The sequence below is a fragment of the Neomonachus schauinslandi genome, chromosome 10 (genome assembly GCF_002201575.2).
Source record: "Neomonachus schauinslandi chromosome 10, ASM220157v2, whole genome shotgun sequence".
Taxonomy (NCBI): Eukaryota; Metazoa; Chordata; class Mammalia; order Carnivora; family Phocidae; genus Neomonachus; species Neomonachus schauinslandi.
This window is the reverse complement of record NC_058412.1, coordinates 71,803,394-71,819,828: the sequence shown is the minus strand read 5'-3', so window position 1 is coordinate 71,819,828 and position 16,435 is coordinate 71,803,394. Positions and strand designations below refer to the sequence as shown.

The window sequence follows — 16,435 nt, the reverse complement described above, 5'->3', positions numbered from 1 at the left end:
TGGTTGATTTCTAGTTTCATGGTATTGTGGTCAGAAAAGATGCATGGGGGGCACCTGGGTGGCTCAGTTGGTTAAGCAGCTGCCTTTGGATCTTAGGAGCCTGGGATTGAGCCCCACATCGGGCTCCCTGCTCAGCGAGGACTCTGCTTCTCCCTCTGCCCCTCATCCCACTCATGCTCTCTCTCTCTCTCTCTCAAATAAATAAAATCTTAAAGATGCATGGTATGACTTCAATCTTCTTGAATTTGTTGAGTTTGTTTTGTGGCCTAATATTTGATCTACTTTGGAAAATGTTCCATGTTCACTTAAAAAGAATATGTTTTCTGCTGTTTTAGGATGGAATGTTCTGAATATATCTGTTAAATCCATCTGGTCCAATGTGTCAGTCAAATCCACTGTTTCCTTGTTGATTTTCGTGTGAATGATCAGTCTATTGATGTAAGTGGGGTGTTAAGGTCCACTACTATTGTATTACTATCAACTACTTCCTTTATGTTTGTTACTAGACTATTAAGTACTTTATGTATTTGGGTAATCCCATGTTGGGTGCATAAATGTGTATAATTTTTATATCTTCTTGGATTGTTCTGTTTATGATTATATAATGTCCTTCTTTGTCCCTTGTTGTAGTCTTTGTTTTAAAGTCTATTTTGTCCAGTATAAGTATTGCTACCCTGGCTTTCTTTTCACTTCTATTTGCATAACAAACGCATCTCCCTCCCTTCACTTTCAATCTGCATGTGTCTAGATTTCCGATGAGTCCGTTGGAGGCAGCATATACATAGGCCTTACTTTTTTTAAAAAGATTTTATTTATTGGGATGCATGGGTGGCTCAGTCAGTTAAGCGTCTGCCTTCGGCTCAGGTCATGATCCCGGGATCCTAGAATCAGTCCTGCATCAGGTTCTTTGCTCAGCTGTTTACAAAAGATTACAAAATATAAAGATTTTGTTTATTTTATTTATTTATTTATTTTTAAAAGATTTTATTTATTTATTTGAGAGAGAGAATGAGAGCACGAGAGGGAAGAGGATCAGAGGGAGAAGCAGACCCCCCGCTGAGCAGGGAGCCCGATGCGGGACTTGATCCTGGGACTCCAGGATCATGACCTGAGCCAAAGGCAGTCGCTTAACCAACTGAGCCACCCAGGCGCCCTGATTTTGTTTATTTTATAGAGAGAGATGGAGAGACATGCAGGAGGTGGGGGTGGGGAAGGGGCAGAGGGAGAGAAGGAGAGAATCCTGAGCAGACTCTGCACTGAGCATGGAACCTAACACTGGGCTTGATCCCATGACTCGAAGACCATGACCCAAGCAGAAATCAAGAGTCAGACACTTAACCGACTGAGCTACCCAGATGCTCCAAGATTACAAAATATTTTCAAAGCTATTACCTCCTTTAATCCTCACATCAACCCTGGAGGTAGATATTATTATTACCATGCTGCCTCCCTCTGAACTATTTAGAATGTGAACTAGGAAAGGGGAGAGATGAGATGACACTCAAAAGCCAAGTTATATAGAAGCAGTTATTGTGAGCCGTAGTTCATTCATTTACAAACATTTTCTGCACACCCAATAGGTGCCAGGCCTTATGGTATACATGATGTGGGAAACAAAGGCAGAGGGAAACGGAGATAAAATTAAACGTCCTTATAACCTGCAGTCCATTGACAGATGCTTGAGATAGACAGATTATAACATTCCTCCAGGATCCTGAGTCTTCTTTAGCATATGAAAAGCCTTTTGGAACTTCCCTTCTCTTTACTCCCTTCAGCCCCAAGGTATATAATCAGTTGCCCCCCACAATCCCTCTTTCTGCCCACGGGTCCTGTCCCGTGCTTTCATAAAACCACCTTTTTGCACCAAAGACATCTCAAGAATTCTTTCTTGGCTGTCAGCTCCAGACCCCACCAACACACCAACATTTAAAAAAATGACATCACACAGATGGTTAAGCATACAGAATCTGGAGCAAGACAGAACTCTAGCTCTACCACTTACTACCAACTCTGTAATCTTGGGCAAGTTCTTCACATCTCCAAGTTTCAATTTCTTCATTGTCGAATAAGAATAACAATAGTACCTAATACCAAGAGTTCTGAAGATTAAAACAGTAAACACATGTAAAACAAAGGAAAACACCTGACAGTCCATGAATGCTGATGAACAGTAGCCATTATAATTAACTATAAACACCCATTGGTGTCCTCTCCAAGTGCTTAGTCCAAGAGGTGAACAGGTATCTCTAAAACAATGCAGCGAATATTGTTATAATATAAATATGAATAAGGTGGTACTCCAGAAGATAATGCAACTAATTATACCTGTGGAAACTGGGCAGGTTTGACTGAGGAGACATTGGGCCTGGAAGACAGAATGATAACTAGCAGTTTGCTAGACAAAGAGCAGGAAAGGGCCATTCCAGAAGAGGGCCAAGTTTGTGTTGGAGCCACAAGTGTTGAAAGGGAAGGGGAATTTATTTTAATTATAATTATTATCTTTCAGTAAGCTCTCGGCCCAGCATGGGGCTTGAATTCAGGACCGGAGATCAATAGTCTTATGCTCTATGGACTGAGCCAGCCAGGTGCCAGGGAAGGGGAATTTACTGGCCCAGATCCCAGAGCTGCAGTGAGAGGCTAGAAGTACTGCAGGCTGCGGGAGCTCTAAGTCTGTTGCAAAGTAGTCTGCAGTTGGATGATCCACTTCCTCTGCTTCCCAAGGTATTTGAATTTTAACTTGCAGGCCAGTGGTTTCAGAACTGAGCTGACTGTCAGGACTACCCAAGGAGGTTTTTAAAAACATCCCAACACCCCACCCTCAGAAATTCCAAGCCTTTATATGTGGGTGGGGCCCAGGAATACCTTTGAAAAGCCCCCCAGGGTAATTCTGCTGCTGAGTCCAGGTTGCGGCTGCTTCCATGGGTTAAGGGTGAGCTTAACAGGAGCGCACAATACTATTCCTAAGGCAGCTAACTGCAGGACACATCGTGACCTGCAGGTTTTTGCTCAATATTAAAAAAAAATTTCATCCTACCTTTGTTTTTCACCTGAACAGTTATCTTCTAACAGTTTACTTACTATACATTTACTTACTGTATCATCTGAATTCATTCACTAGAATGCAAACTGAACATTACTAGTGATCCTCAGATTCTAGAAGAGGCTGGCACATAGAAGGCCATATAAATGTTTTTGAATGTGGGCTCCTGGGTGGCTCATTCGTTAAGCATCTGACTTCGGCTCAGGTCATGATCCCCGCGTCCTAGGAGGGAGGCCCACATCAGGTTCCCTGCTCTGCCGGAGGCCTGAGTCTTCCTCTCCCACTCGCCCTGCTTGTGTTCCCTCTCTCTCTGTCAAATAAATAAACAAAATCTTTTTTTTTTTTTTAAAGATTTTATTTATTTATTCATGAGAGACAGAGAGAAACAGAGGGAGAAGCAGGCTCCCAAGGAGCGGGAAGCCCGATGCGGGACTCGATCCCAGGACCCTGGGATTACGACCTGAGCCGAAGGCAGACGCTTAACCATCTGAGCCACCCAGGCGCCCCTAAACAAAATCTTTTTAAAAAAATGTTTTTGAATGAGTCAGAGTGGAGGAAACGAGAATGTGGCTAGGATAGAGCAATAAGGAGGTTATGGAAAAACCTATAATCTTGATGTTGGCAGTTGGTTAAAAAGGAAAAGGAAAGGCTGTTAGGGAGAGAGGGGTGCAGTTTTATTTTTTTAATTCCAGTATTAACGTACAGTGTTATGTTACTTACAGGGGTACAATATAGTGATTCAACGATTGTATACATTACTCAGTGCTCAGAGAGGAGGTGAAGTTTTAAAAAAAAAATGTAGTGATGGGGAAAAAGGCTGGTTTTTCCTTGTTCTCGAGGTTCTTTCTGATTTCACTCTCATGCTTCCGAGTACTAAACTCAAAACCGCCAGAGCGGCCCACCTGGCCGCCTTCCCTAACTACCTCTCCACCCGGATTCCACCCGAGCACTGCAGAAACACCTGGACCTGAAATCTTTTAAGGATGGCCGTCTGCCAGGGTCGGCGCGCGACCTAGGTTTACGCGTGCGCAGTAGACAGAATTACCAGCGTGCGCGGGAAGCTGGGCCGCGTCCGCCTATGATTGGCTGCCGAGGCGGACTCCCACCCACCGAAACGCAGCGGTGGTTGTGATTGGGTGTCTCAGCAAAGGCCGGACGCCGCACGGGAGAGAGGGAAGGGAGGCGGGAAACAGCTTAGGGGGTGCGGGGTCGCGCAGTTCCTTCTGGCAGGCGGTGAAGAGGTTTCGAAATGGCGGTGCAGCCGAAGGAAACGCTGCAGCTGGAGAGCGCGGCCGAGGTCGGCTTCGTGCGCTTCTTCCAGGCCATGCCGGAGAAGCCGACCACCACGGTGCGCCTCTTCGACCGGGGCGACTTCTACACGGCGCACCACGAGGACGCGCTGCTGGCTGCCCGAGAAGTGTTCAAGACCCAGGGGGTAGTCAAGTACATAGGGCCGGCAGGTGAGGGCCGGGACGGCGTGGGCTCCCCTCAGGCCGCGGGTGGCGAGCGGGCTCTCGGGCGAGGAGGCACGGGGGCGGGGACGTCGGTGCCTCCCAGGGATGGCGCTTTCGCCGGCCGCTGCCTGGCCAAGTGGGGCGCCATCCGCCCCTGCCCTGCCCCCGCCCTGAGTGTGTGTCCCTCTGCAGCGGCCCCAGACCTGAACTAACAACGAACACGGAGGGAGCGTCCACTCTGGCAGGCGTTTTAATACACTGTTCTTTTTAATTGCACAGCAGTCGCGTGGGTGTCTGCCGGCGGCCCCGCCTTGGCCCTGTAGATCTCCCCCGCAAACTCCGGTCCGGGAGTGAGATTTAAAATAGGGGGTTTGGGAGACCATTTCATGTCACCAGTGTGGTTTTGCCCACACTCCACTTAACACCTCTGGTTCAGTGTGGGGATCTGGAACGGGTTGCTGTTAGACCTCGGACTTGGAGCCAGATTTCTTGGATTCACGTCGCGGCGCCTCCACTTAATAGCTGTGTGACTCTGGGCTACTCACGTATGTCTTTGCCTCAGCTCGGCATTGCGTGCCCTCCGTAATCCGACCCCATCTCCCCCGCATCATCTCTCCCTTTAAGGCTACAAACTTCTCACCCTATGTGAGCTAGATGTTCTAGATGTTTTATGTTGATTGCTTTACTGCCCGGCATCGTTGTGATGATGGAAAGAGCATTCTGGGGGGAGTGAGGAGTCGTGGGTTCTAGTCCTGCCTTTGCCACATGCAGGTGGAATGTTAATATTTCATTCATCAGACAAAAATTTGTTGAGTGCTGCTGTGTCAGGGTTATGGACACTGGGAAAGACCGTATCCCTGCCTTCACAGAGCTCACTCTAGTGGAGAGCAAGGCAGAAATAATAATTGAAGGTGAAGAACTGTGGAGGTGTGCACCATAGCAAGTTGTTGAAGAGGCATAGAAACAGGAATGGCAACAATTGGAGACCACAGAAGAAGCATTGGATGAGAAGCTAAATTCCACTTGAGTCTTGAAGGACTAGACGTTTGCTGGGGAGAGGGCCTGAAAGGGGGCAGATTGGTGTCTCTGGAGCAGAGAACCTGGAGGAGGGTAGCCCAGGTGGGTGGGGTCAGAGGATGAAAGACTTTTTGTTGTTGTTGTACTGAGTTGAAATTTTAAGCTTTGGCCCAGAGGTTGGATGACAAGGTGGAGTGGTGTGTTGGATGTTTGGCTGTAAGATGGGGGATGGGTTAGAAGGGGCAAGAGGAGAGAGATTAGGATCAGTGAAGACCAGCCAGAAATAGTGAGGCATGGCTTCATAGTTGATGATGGTCTAAGTTCCTTTCCAGTTTTAAACTTATTCAAGGCTAGTGCACTTAGCTCTCCTATTTTTGTATTATGCAGTTTAGAATAACTTAAGTATTTAAAATGATGTAAAAAGTTATAAACGTCCTTGTATGTTTGTGTAAATTGAATCACTGATTTTTCTAAGCACCTGTTAATGATTCTAATGCTTTTATTTTTCTAATTTAGATTATGAAAGGAATAATGGATGCTAAGCATTACACCCATTTATTGGGAAGGAAATTTAGTATGAATATCCAGAATCTTCTATACTGGAGTATAGACTTTTAAAAAACAAAAATTTTCCTTTCATTGCTCTTGAAGGTTAAAATGTAGGTGTTTACTGGGCACATTTCTAAGAATAATCTAGACAGTCACCTCCTATTCATGTTGAGAATAGTGTTAAAGGTGAATTTAACTTTTCAGAGATTAGCAAGTAAATGTGAGTTATTCCTAAGCATGTAGCTCTTAGGTTAGACGTTTATGCCAAACACACATTTTAGGTAGAAGATTGTCCTAATATGTGTTTGGGTAGGATAATAACAGTAAAAAAATTTTTTTTTTTTTTTAAGATTTTATTTATTCATTTGAGAGAGAGAGAGCACAAGCCAGGGGGAGAAGCAGAGGGAGAGGGAGAAGCAGACTACCCTGCTGAGCTGGGAGCCCAACATGGGGCTGGATCCCAGGACCTGGAGATCATGACTTGAGCCGAAGGCAGACACTTAACCATCTGAGCCACCCAGTTGCCCTGGATAATAACAGTTATAAAAAGATTGATCATTTGTTACTAGAAATTGGCTGAAATAAATGAAAGAAGGAGGGACTCAAAAATGTCCCGGGGATTCCCAAAGTGGGTGTCTTGAAGTTTTCACTGTGCAAGGTGCAGTGTAACTGAGCATCTTTTTAAATAATGTAAGGCTGCCAATACTTGTTTCTTGGGAGGAATTTTCCTTCATTTTATTATTATACCATTTAGGTAAAGGGTTAACAAAACCTTTTCCTGTGCTTCTCTATTCCACCTGGAAACCGTGATCAAGTTAAGAAGGTTAGTTACGTTTCTAGGCAGCATTGCTTATTGCAGAAATGACCCTAGATTGGTAAATTATATCTGGACTGTAGCGCCTGATGAACTATAAAATACCTGATGAGGATCCCATGCACTTGCACTTGAGGCAAATCTCGGAGCCTATGACCTTTCCAGCATTCTTTAGCATTCAAACTTGTCTCTGACTATAGAAAGCAGAAATTGTTAGAACTCCCTCAATTTCCTGTCCTCAAACCTATACTTTTTTTTTTTAACATAACTGGTTTGTTGAGGTATTATTCACATACAATATGATTCACACATTTATTTATTTTTGATTCACACATATAAAGTATACATTTCAGTGTTTTGTTTTATAATTCAGGGGTTTTTAGTATATTCACAAAGTTAAGCAACCATCATCACAGTACATCTTTTTTTTTTAAGATTTTATTTATTTATTTGAGAGAGAGAATGAGCGAGAGAGAGCATGAGAGGGGGGAGGGTCAGAGGGAGAAGCAGACTCCCTCCTCAGCAGGGAGCCTGATGTGGGACTCGATCCCGGGACTCTAGGATCATGACCTGAGCCACCAGGCGCCCCATTTTTTTTTTTTAAAGTAGGCTCCATGCCCGGTGTGGAGCCCAACATGGGGCTTGAACTCAACGACCCTGAGATCAAGACCTGAGCTGAGATAAGATTTGGACACTCAACTGACTGAGCCACCCAAGTGCCCCACCACAGTGCATCTTATTTATTTATTTTTATTTATTTTTTTAAGTAATCTCTATACCCAACATGGGGCTCGACCTCGACCCTGAGATCAAGAGTTGGATGGATGCTCTACTGACTGAGCCAGCCAGGTGCCCCCACAGTAAATTTTTAAAACATTTTTGTCCCCAAAAGAAACTGTGTACCCATTAGCAGTCATACACACACACACACACACACACACACACACCCCAGTTCTCCCAATGCTAGGCAACCACTAACTTGCCATCTCTCTAGATTTGCTTATTCTGGACATTTCATAAAAATGGAATCATAAGGGCGCCTGGGTGGCTCAGTCGTTAAGCGTCTGCCTTCGGCTCAGGTCATGATCCCAGGGTCTTGGGATCGAGTCCCACATTGGGCTCCCTGCTCAGCGGGAAGTATGCTTCTCCCGCTACCTCTGCCCCTCCCCCTGCTCATGCGTGCATGCGTGCGCTCTCTCAAATAAATAAAAATTAAAAAAAAAATGGAATCATAAAATATGTGGTCTTTCATGACTGGCTTCTTTCACTTTTCAAGATTTATCTCTGCTATCAGTACTTTATTCCTTTTGATTGCCAAATAATATTTTACTGTATGGATATACCATATCTTGGTTTTATCCATTTTCCAGTTCACAGACATTTGGGTTATTTCCTGAACCTATACTTTTTAATTTCATCTGTACCCATTCTTTCCTCCCTATTGTGCCAGTGAAGAGATGAGCCTTTTGCTTTGGTCTGGATCCCAGTCCCGTCTTCTCAGAGGTAGCTTTCTGTTTCCTCTATATGGCTCATTCTATTCGCATTTAGACTTACATCTTTTTAGCTACTTTTAATCTTCAACTTCTAGTGCTCACAGTGTTATAAAAAAGCCCTGTGAGATGGGTTAGTACCTAGCTCCAATTTATAAATAAGGAATGTGAGTCACTGAAAAAGAAAGGTACTTAGTTTGTGCATCTTTTGTTGTCAAAACTCAACTTAGAAAGCATCTCCCTTTGGAAGCCTTTGTTGATTCCCATGTTAAGACTGCCTGGTTAGCTGCCCTGCCCCTCTTAGGTATTCCCTGCTCTTGGATCTTCTCCTTACCTTAGACACAGCATTTATTCTACCTATTGCCTGTCTATCCCAATAGACTGAAAGCTCTTAGAGAGCAGGATCTATGTTTTAACTAAGTCTGCCTCTGAACATGGGACAACGTCCACATGTAGCAGGCACATGGTAATTGTCAGGTGAATGACGTTGGGGTCTCCAAATTATTCTTGAAGAGAAGAATCTTGTATGAACCTGAGGCTATTCCTTCTGCTGTACCCCAGGTGGAGGCTGGGTAGCTTTCTGTTCCTGTTCCCCTTATTTCACACCAGGAGGTCAGTTTTACTTCTTAGCTGGTTAGACAAAGCCTACAATGCCAGTCTCTTCACCAGCAACATAGAGTAGCTATACTTTAGGTGCTTGTCAGTAAATAAGACTTAATGCACTGCCACCCAGTATGTCACAGAAACTCCTTTGAGGGAAATAGTATCTTTGGAGGGTAACCTTGGCAGCTGGGCAGCCTGATTGTACATTAGCAATGGAGATAGGGGAGGCCATGAAGGGAGGGGAATCACCTCATTTGTCTCTTCACCCCACCCACTCTTAAGAAATCACCACTGTTATGAATCTGTGTTCCTGTTGTTGAAAGCGTCAGTATTAAAGAGACCAGATTGCTCTGGATTCTTCTATCTAGAACCAGGTAGATAACATTGATGTGCAAAGTAGTTGGGTATAAGAGGGAGTGGTGGGCCTTGTGGATCTGAGAGTGCTTGTTCATCCTGTGATGGCGTTCAATTTCAGGTACTTTAAAAACCCTGTGCTGGCAAGACAGTTCTCCAGGCACATCCTACTGTTTTAATGACTTAAGAGCTATTTCAGAATTTTGCCAGACTAATGTTTTTTTTTCCCTCTCAGATTTGTTTTTGCTGAGTTGGACTTTACATTTTGCCTTTTAATTTAAAGGATGATATGAAAAACAGTGGGTTTTTTTTTTTTTTTTTAAAGATTTATTTATTTGACAGAGAGAGACAGCGAGAGCAGGAACACAAGCAGGGGGAGTGGGAGAGGGAGAAGCAGGCTTCCCGCAGAGCAGGGAGCCCGATGTGGGACTCATCCCAGGACCCTGGGATCATGACCTGAGCCGAAGGCAGACGCTTAACGACTGAGCCACCCAGGCGCCCTGTTTTCTTTTTTTAAAGATTTTATTTATTTATTTGATGGAGAGAGACACAGCGAGAGAGGGAACACAAGCAGGGGGAGTGGGAAAGGGAGAAGCAAATTTCTCACAGAGCAGGGAGCCCGATGCGGGGCTCGATCCCAGGACCCTGGGATCATGACCTGAGCCGAAGGTAGACGCTTAACAACTGAGCCACCCAGGTGCCCCTGAGAAACAGTGTTTTTGAACTCTTGTGTTTACTGGAAGTTGCTGGTAATACAGTGGTGTTTATCAGTGCCTTTAGGAGAAATTCTCTGATTTTGTATTAACTCTAGTGTGCTGCTTTTCCTTTCCTTTCCTTTTCTTTTTCTTTTTTTTTTTTTTTTAAGATTTTATTTGTTAGACCCCGCCCTAGCAGGGGTAAGGGGCAGAGGGAGAGAGAGAATCTAAAGTGGGCTCCACACAGAACCCAGCTTGGGGCTCGATCTCACAACCATGAGATCATGGCCTCAGCCAAAACCAAGAGTTGGAAACTTAACTGACTGAGCCACCCAGGTGCCTCTGCTGCTTTTCTTGAGCAAGTTTTTTTCCCTTCATTTTTATTTTTATGACATCTTTATAATGAATAATGTTACTCATGTCGAATTCAACTGGATGGATTGGTAGGGTGACCGGTCATTCTGATTTGCTTGGGACCAAGGGGGCTCCTGGAACATTGGACTTTGAGTATTAAAACTAAAAGAGGCTCGGGCAAAATGGGATGAGTGCTAGGCAAAACCAGGAAATTATTTATTAATTATTTTTAAAGATTTTATTTATTTGACAGAGAGGGAGAGAGCACAAGCAGGGGGAGCGGCAGGCAGAGGAGAAGCAGGCTTCCCGCTGAGCAGGGAGCCTGATGTGGGGCTTGATACCAGGACCCCGGGATCATGACCCGAGCCGAAAGTAGACGCGTAACCTACTGACCACCCAGGCGCCCCCAAACCAGGAAATAATTTAGATAGGGCCGACCATTCCACTCAGGTTCTGATCCTGAGTGAGTGTTAGTTGGGAGATAAAAGTCTGTTGCAGGCTGGAGGCCTTCGGTCTCACACATGCTTCTGAGAATGTGAGTACAGGCCTTGTTGAATGGGATTCTAGAGTAAACATAATTTTCATATAACTTGCTTTCTAAATGCAAGCTAAAAAAATAAAAAAAGCTAAAAAAAAAATGCAAGCTAAAGAAACAGCAGTCTATTCAAGTTTCTAAGAAAATGACTGTTAAACATACTGAGTTGAAAACTGGTGGCCTACATAGTGTTTTGCTCTAAGTTTGAACTGATTGCCTGTATTTTAAAGATTGGGAGATTTCAGGGAAAAAATTTATATTTTGAGCTGCTTCTGAAAAATCTGCACAGTTGAAAACTCGGGGTGTAAATATCCCTGCAGTTCAGCAATGGGTTTGGAGCTGAGTGGCTGCTCTCTCTGACATAGTCTAGATTCCTCCTTTACCCTGATGTGCTTTCCTTCTTTTGTCACTGTTTCCACCACTTCATATGGTCTCTTTTGAAGCCACTTGTCACGTCAGCTCTGTTGTTGCTCTTCTTTTGGCTTCCTTTGCTTGTTTGGTACCTGCCTGGTCCCTGTAGATATTTGTTTGCCAGTCCTGGGTGAGGTAATGAGGAATGTTCTAGGGAAGAACCTTAGGCAAGAATTGAGCCCCTTTTCAGGGTGTCTGACAGTGGGAATTCTTGCTAGTACTTGTAACTAATGAAAGGGATATTGGAAGTCTCAGCTGTCCTTAGCTGTACAAAACAATTGCCTTATGTCATTTAATTAATCTTCATGCTTGTTTATGTTTGATATGTGTACTTGGCATGATCTGTTATTAAATTTAGGTTACAGGAGCACCTGGGTGACTCAGTCGTTAAACGTCTGTCTTAGGCTCAGGTTATGATCCCGGGTTTCAGGAATCGAGCCCTGCATCGGGCTCCTTGCTTCGCGGGAAGCCTGCTTCTCCCTCTCCCACTTCCACTCCCCCTGCTTGTGTTCCCTCTCTCACTGTGTCTCTTTCTGTCAAATAAATAAATAAAATCTTTAAAAAAATTCAGGTTACATCTTTTTTATTTTTTTTTTCAAAGATTTATTTATTTGACAGAGAGCACGTGAGCACTCACACAGGTAGGCCAAGCAACAGGCAGAGGGAGAGGGAGAAGCAGACTCCCTGCTGATCAGGGAGCCCGATGTGGGACTCAATCACAGGACCCTGGAATCATGACCTGAGCCAAAGGCAGATGCTTAACCACCTGAGCCACCCAGACGCCCCTTAGGTTAAATCTTTAATAAGATCCAGAATTGTCAGCATAATCTACAAGTATCACCTTTATTTTTATTTATTTTAAAATATTTATTAGAGAACAAGCGAGAGCACAAGCAGGGGGAGAGGGAGAAGCAGGCTCTCCCCGCTGAGCAGAGAGCCCGATGTGGGGCCGGATCCCAGGACCCTGGGATCATGACCGGAACTGAAGGCAGCTACTTAATTGACTGAGCCACCCAGGAACCCCCAAGTATTACCTTTAAATGAATAATTGGTATTACCTCTCCTGTATGAAAACTGAGTTTTTATTCCATTTGGTGGTATGGGTGATTTTATTAATTTTGTAGGAAATTGATAATTGCAAATCAAAACTAAGGTGGGACACTTCCCTATCTAATAAGAGTTCTTGACCTTGGCACTATTGATTTTTTGGACTGAATAATTTGTTGTTGTAAGGGGCTATCCTGTGCATGTTTAACAGCAACTCTGCCTCACCGTTAGATTCCATTAGTACTCCCCTTTCCTCCGTCCCCCAGTTGTGACAACCCAAATGTTCCCAGACATTGGCAAATGTCTGCTAGAGAAGCAAGATTGTTCCCAGTTGAGTAGTGATCTAAGATAAAGACCAGGAAGTTTTAAAACTCTTGTTGATTGGATAGGGGAAATAGATGCACTCAAACTTATGGATGATAGTATTAATTGCCACAGCCAACCAAGGAGAATAGTCTGGCAATATTTATCAAAATTACTCATATTCTTTGATAATTTCCAGTTTTGGGGCTTTATCTTACAGATGTACTCACATGTTTGGAGAGTGAAGCATGTACAAGATTATTTATGCAGCATTGTTGTAATAGCAGAGACTGGAAACAACCTATATGTCCATCAGTAAGACTAAATTATAGAACATCCTCAGAGTCATTGGAATGTTTGCAGCTGTAAACAGAAAGGAGCTGATTGTACTGATGAACAACCTCCAGAATATATTAAAATTGAAAAAAGCCAAGATATAGAACAGTGTTTGTAGTATGCACTTACTGATATAAGAGAGGAACAAAGTAATGCTTGTGTGCACAGCTTGTGTTTGGGAATATATTTTATAAACTTGATAGCACTTGGCTGGTGAATTGGATGTGTAGGTTATCGGTGAAAGGGAAGTCTCCTTTGCTGTACTTTTTTGAACCTTTGAATTTTGATCTGTGTTGCCTAGAATATTTTGCAGTGAATAATGACTAATTCATTTTTATGGATTTTTTGGAAAAAGTTTAATTCCGTACAAGTACTAATATAGTTACAAGACTTTTATTCAGACTTCTGAGAAACTAATTATAAGAAAGGACAAGTAAGTTTAGCTATATATGTATGTATTCATTCTTTTATCTTTGTATCTTCTTAATTTTTTATTTTGATGTGTAGGTTCCACAGAAGGGGGCCGAGTGGGGTGCTACATCTATTCACCTTTTTAAACCCTTCAACTGGGACGAGTAATAAGTTCTTGATAAATAGTTTGTTGAAGGAATGAATTACTGAGAGAAGAATTTAGCTTCAGGGGAGCCATTGTTTTGAGTACTTGAACACTTACTACTTTAAATCCTCAAATCTGTAACATGTATTTTTAATATTTTTCTTTAGGAACAAAGACTCTGGAGAGTGTTGTGCTTAGTAAAATGAATTTTGAATCTTTTGTAAAAGATCTTCTTCTAGTTCGACAGTATAGAGTTGAAGTTTATAAGAATAGAGCTGGAAATAAGGCCTCAAAGGAGAATGATTGGTATTTGGCATTTAAGGTAATTATTTTCCTCTTTAATTTGGTTATGATTTTTAAGAGTAGAAAAAATAATGATGTGGGGGAATTCTATTGTGTGTTTTAATATTTTAACCAGGTTGTGATAATAAAATGTTTTGAGAAATAAATATTCTTTAGCATGTGGTTTTTTTTTTTTTTTTTTAAAGATTTTATTTATTTATTTGAGAGAGCGAGAATGAGAGAGAGTACATGAGAGGGGGGAGGGTCAGAGAGAGAAGCAGGCTCCTCGCCGAGCAGGGAGCCCGATGCGGGACTCGATCCCGGGACTCCAGGATCATGACCTGAGCCGAAGGCAGTCGCTTAACCAACTGAGCCACCCAGGCGCCCTAGCATGTGGTTTTTAAAATCACAGTTTAATAGCAATTTAGAAATTCAGTAAATCCTTATTATGAAAATGTGAGCTTAGTCAGTATCCCTGAAACCTAAATAAAATAGACTTTATATAAAATTGAATACCAGCATTAAACAAAGATTTGATTTTACTGTTTTTAAAATAGTATCACACAGATTTACTGTATCCGGAATATCTCATTTATACACATTTGTTTTTTAAGATTAAAAAAAAATTTTTTTTGAAGATTTTATTTCTTTATTTGCAAGAGAGAGAGAGCATGAGTGGGAGGGGCAGAGGGAGAGGGAGAGAGAGAATCTCAAGCAGACTCCACGTTGAGCATGGAGCCAGACGTGGGGCTCTGTCCCAGTACCCTTAGATCATGACCTATCAAGAGTCAGACGCTTAACAGACTGAGCCACCCAGGCACCCTATTTTTATAGGTTTATTTATTTGAGGGGCGCCTGGGTGGCTCAGTCAGTTAAGCGTCTGCCTTCAGCTCAGGCCATGATCCCAGGGTCCTGGGATCGAGCCCCACGTTGGGCTCCTGCTTGTGCTTTCTCCCTATCCCTTTCTCTCTCTCTCTCTCTCAAATAAAATCTTTAAAAAAAAAAAAAGATTTTTTTATTTGAGAAAGAGCTCGAGAGCAAGAGGGGAGGGACAGAGGGAGAGATTTTCAAGCAGACTCCCCACTGAGCAGGAGCCCCAAGGCCAGCTCAATCTCATAACCTTGAGATCATGACCTGAGCAGAAATCAAGAGTCTGGCACTTAACCGGCTAAGCCACCCAGGCACCCCCCCCTTTTTTATTCTCAAATTTTTTAAACTTTATTAATTTTTTTTTTTAAGATTTTATTTATTTATTTGAGAGAGAGAGAATGAGAGACAGAGAGCATGAGAGGGAGGAGGGTCAGAGGGAGAAGCAGACTCCCTGCCGAGCAGGGAGCCCAATGCGGGACTCGATCCAGGGACTCCAGGATCATGACCTGAGCCGAAGGCAGTCGCCCAACCAACTGAGCCACCCAGGCGCCCCTAAACTTTATGAATTTAAAATAATCTCTGCACCCAACGTGGGGCTTGAATTTACAATCGAGTCACGTGCCAGCCAGGCGCCCCTCATTTGTACACATTTGTAATGTGTTTGTATCTTTGTATGTCCTTTCTCTTCCATTAACTTTATAATTTTTTATAAGTCAGGGACTTTAATGGTGATCATATTTCTTGGTGTCCCTAGAAAGGCTCATTGACATGAATGCTTCTATGCCTTCATGGACGTACTAGTGCTATTTTGTTTTGTATAATGATACCTTCATAGTTAGTCTGTAAGGTCCTGTGTTTGATGTTCAAATGCAGTGCCTGCAGAGTAGGTTCCCAGTAGTAAGTTCCCAATAATACTGGAATAAATTAATGGTTAGAATGTAGTTGGGGAGGCGAGATTTATTCTCGAAAGGGAGTAAATGTGTGATAAGGGAGACAGTGCTCTGGGCTTATAGTCAGCATATGTTCTTTTCTCAGCTGTCCCTCTGGGTGTCCTTGGCAAATTTCCCAACCTTCTCTTGGATCTGTTTCTCCATAAACAGTAAAATTAGAAGGTTTTTTTTTTTTTATGTTTTCCAATTTGAAAGTCCTTTGATTTTTTTTTTTTTTTTTTCCTTGTGAGGTTTAATAGAATACTTAAACATTTGATCTTGGTACTACCCCAAATATAATTTTTATTTCTTTTTTAAGATTTATTTATTTATTTGTCAGAGAGAAAGAACGCAACAGGGGGAACAGCAGGCAGATGGAGAAACAGGCACCCTGCTGAGCAGGGAGCCCGATGCAGGACTCGTTCCCAGGACCCTGGGACCATGACCGGAGCTGAAGGCAAATGTTTAACCAACTGAGTCACCCAGGCGTCCCCAAATATAATCTTCTTCAATCTTTGTTCTATAGTGTGTCCTTCTCCCCCTGCCCACCTTTGTAAATGTGGACATTTACTGAAGATTATATCTGGGTGGGAGAATTTAGCATTTAACATTATAGTTTCCTGGGGATTTTCATTGGTGTTTCCCTGAGAATGGTGGGGCTTTTATTTAGAGTTTTAGCCTATGTCTTTAAAGATTTTAGTAGAAAATTGAGGGTACCACAAAGTGAAGTTTTCTATCTCATTCTTCACAGAACTCAGTAACACGAAAATGTGGAATCCTAAGTTTAAGAGATTAC

At 43.0% G+C, this 16,435-nt stretch overlaps 1 protein-coding gene across 1 annotated transcript in view; it reads left to right on the top strand.

Moving 5' to 3' along the window:
• The first annotated feature begins 4,289 nt into the window (after positions 1-4,289).
• The window catches only part of MSH2 (mutS homolog 2), an 81,571-nt gene continuing 69,425 nt past the window's right edge, over positions 4,290-16,435 (top strand). Inside the window, exons 1-2 of the mRNA XM_021701213.1 lie at positions 4,290-4,500; positions 13,726-13,880. Of these exons, the coding sequence (XP_021556888.1) occupies positions 4,290-4,500; positions 13,726-13,880 (366 nt within the window). The remainder of the gene's footprint in view (positions 4,501-13,725; positions 13,881-16,435) is intronic.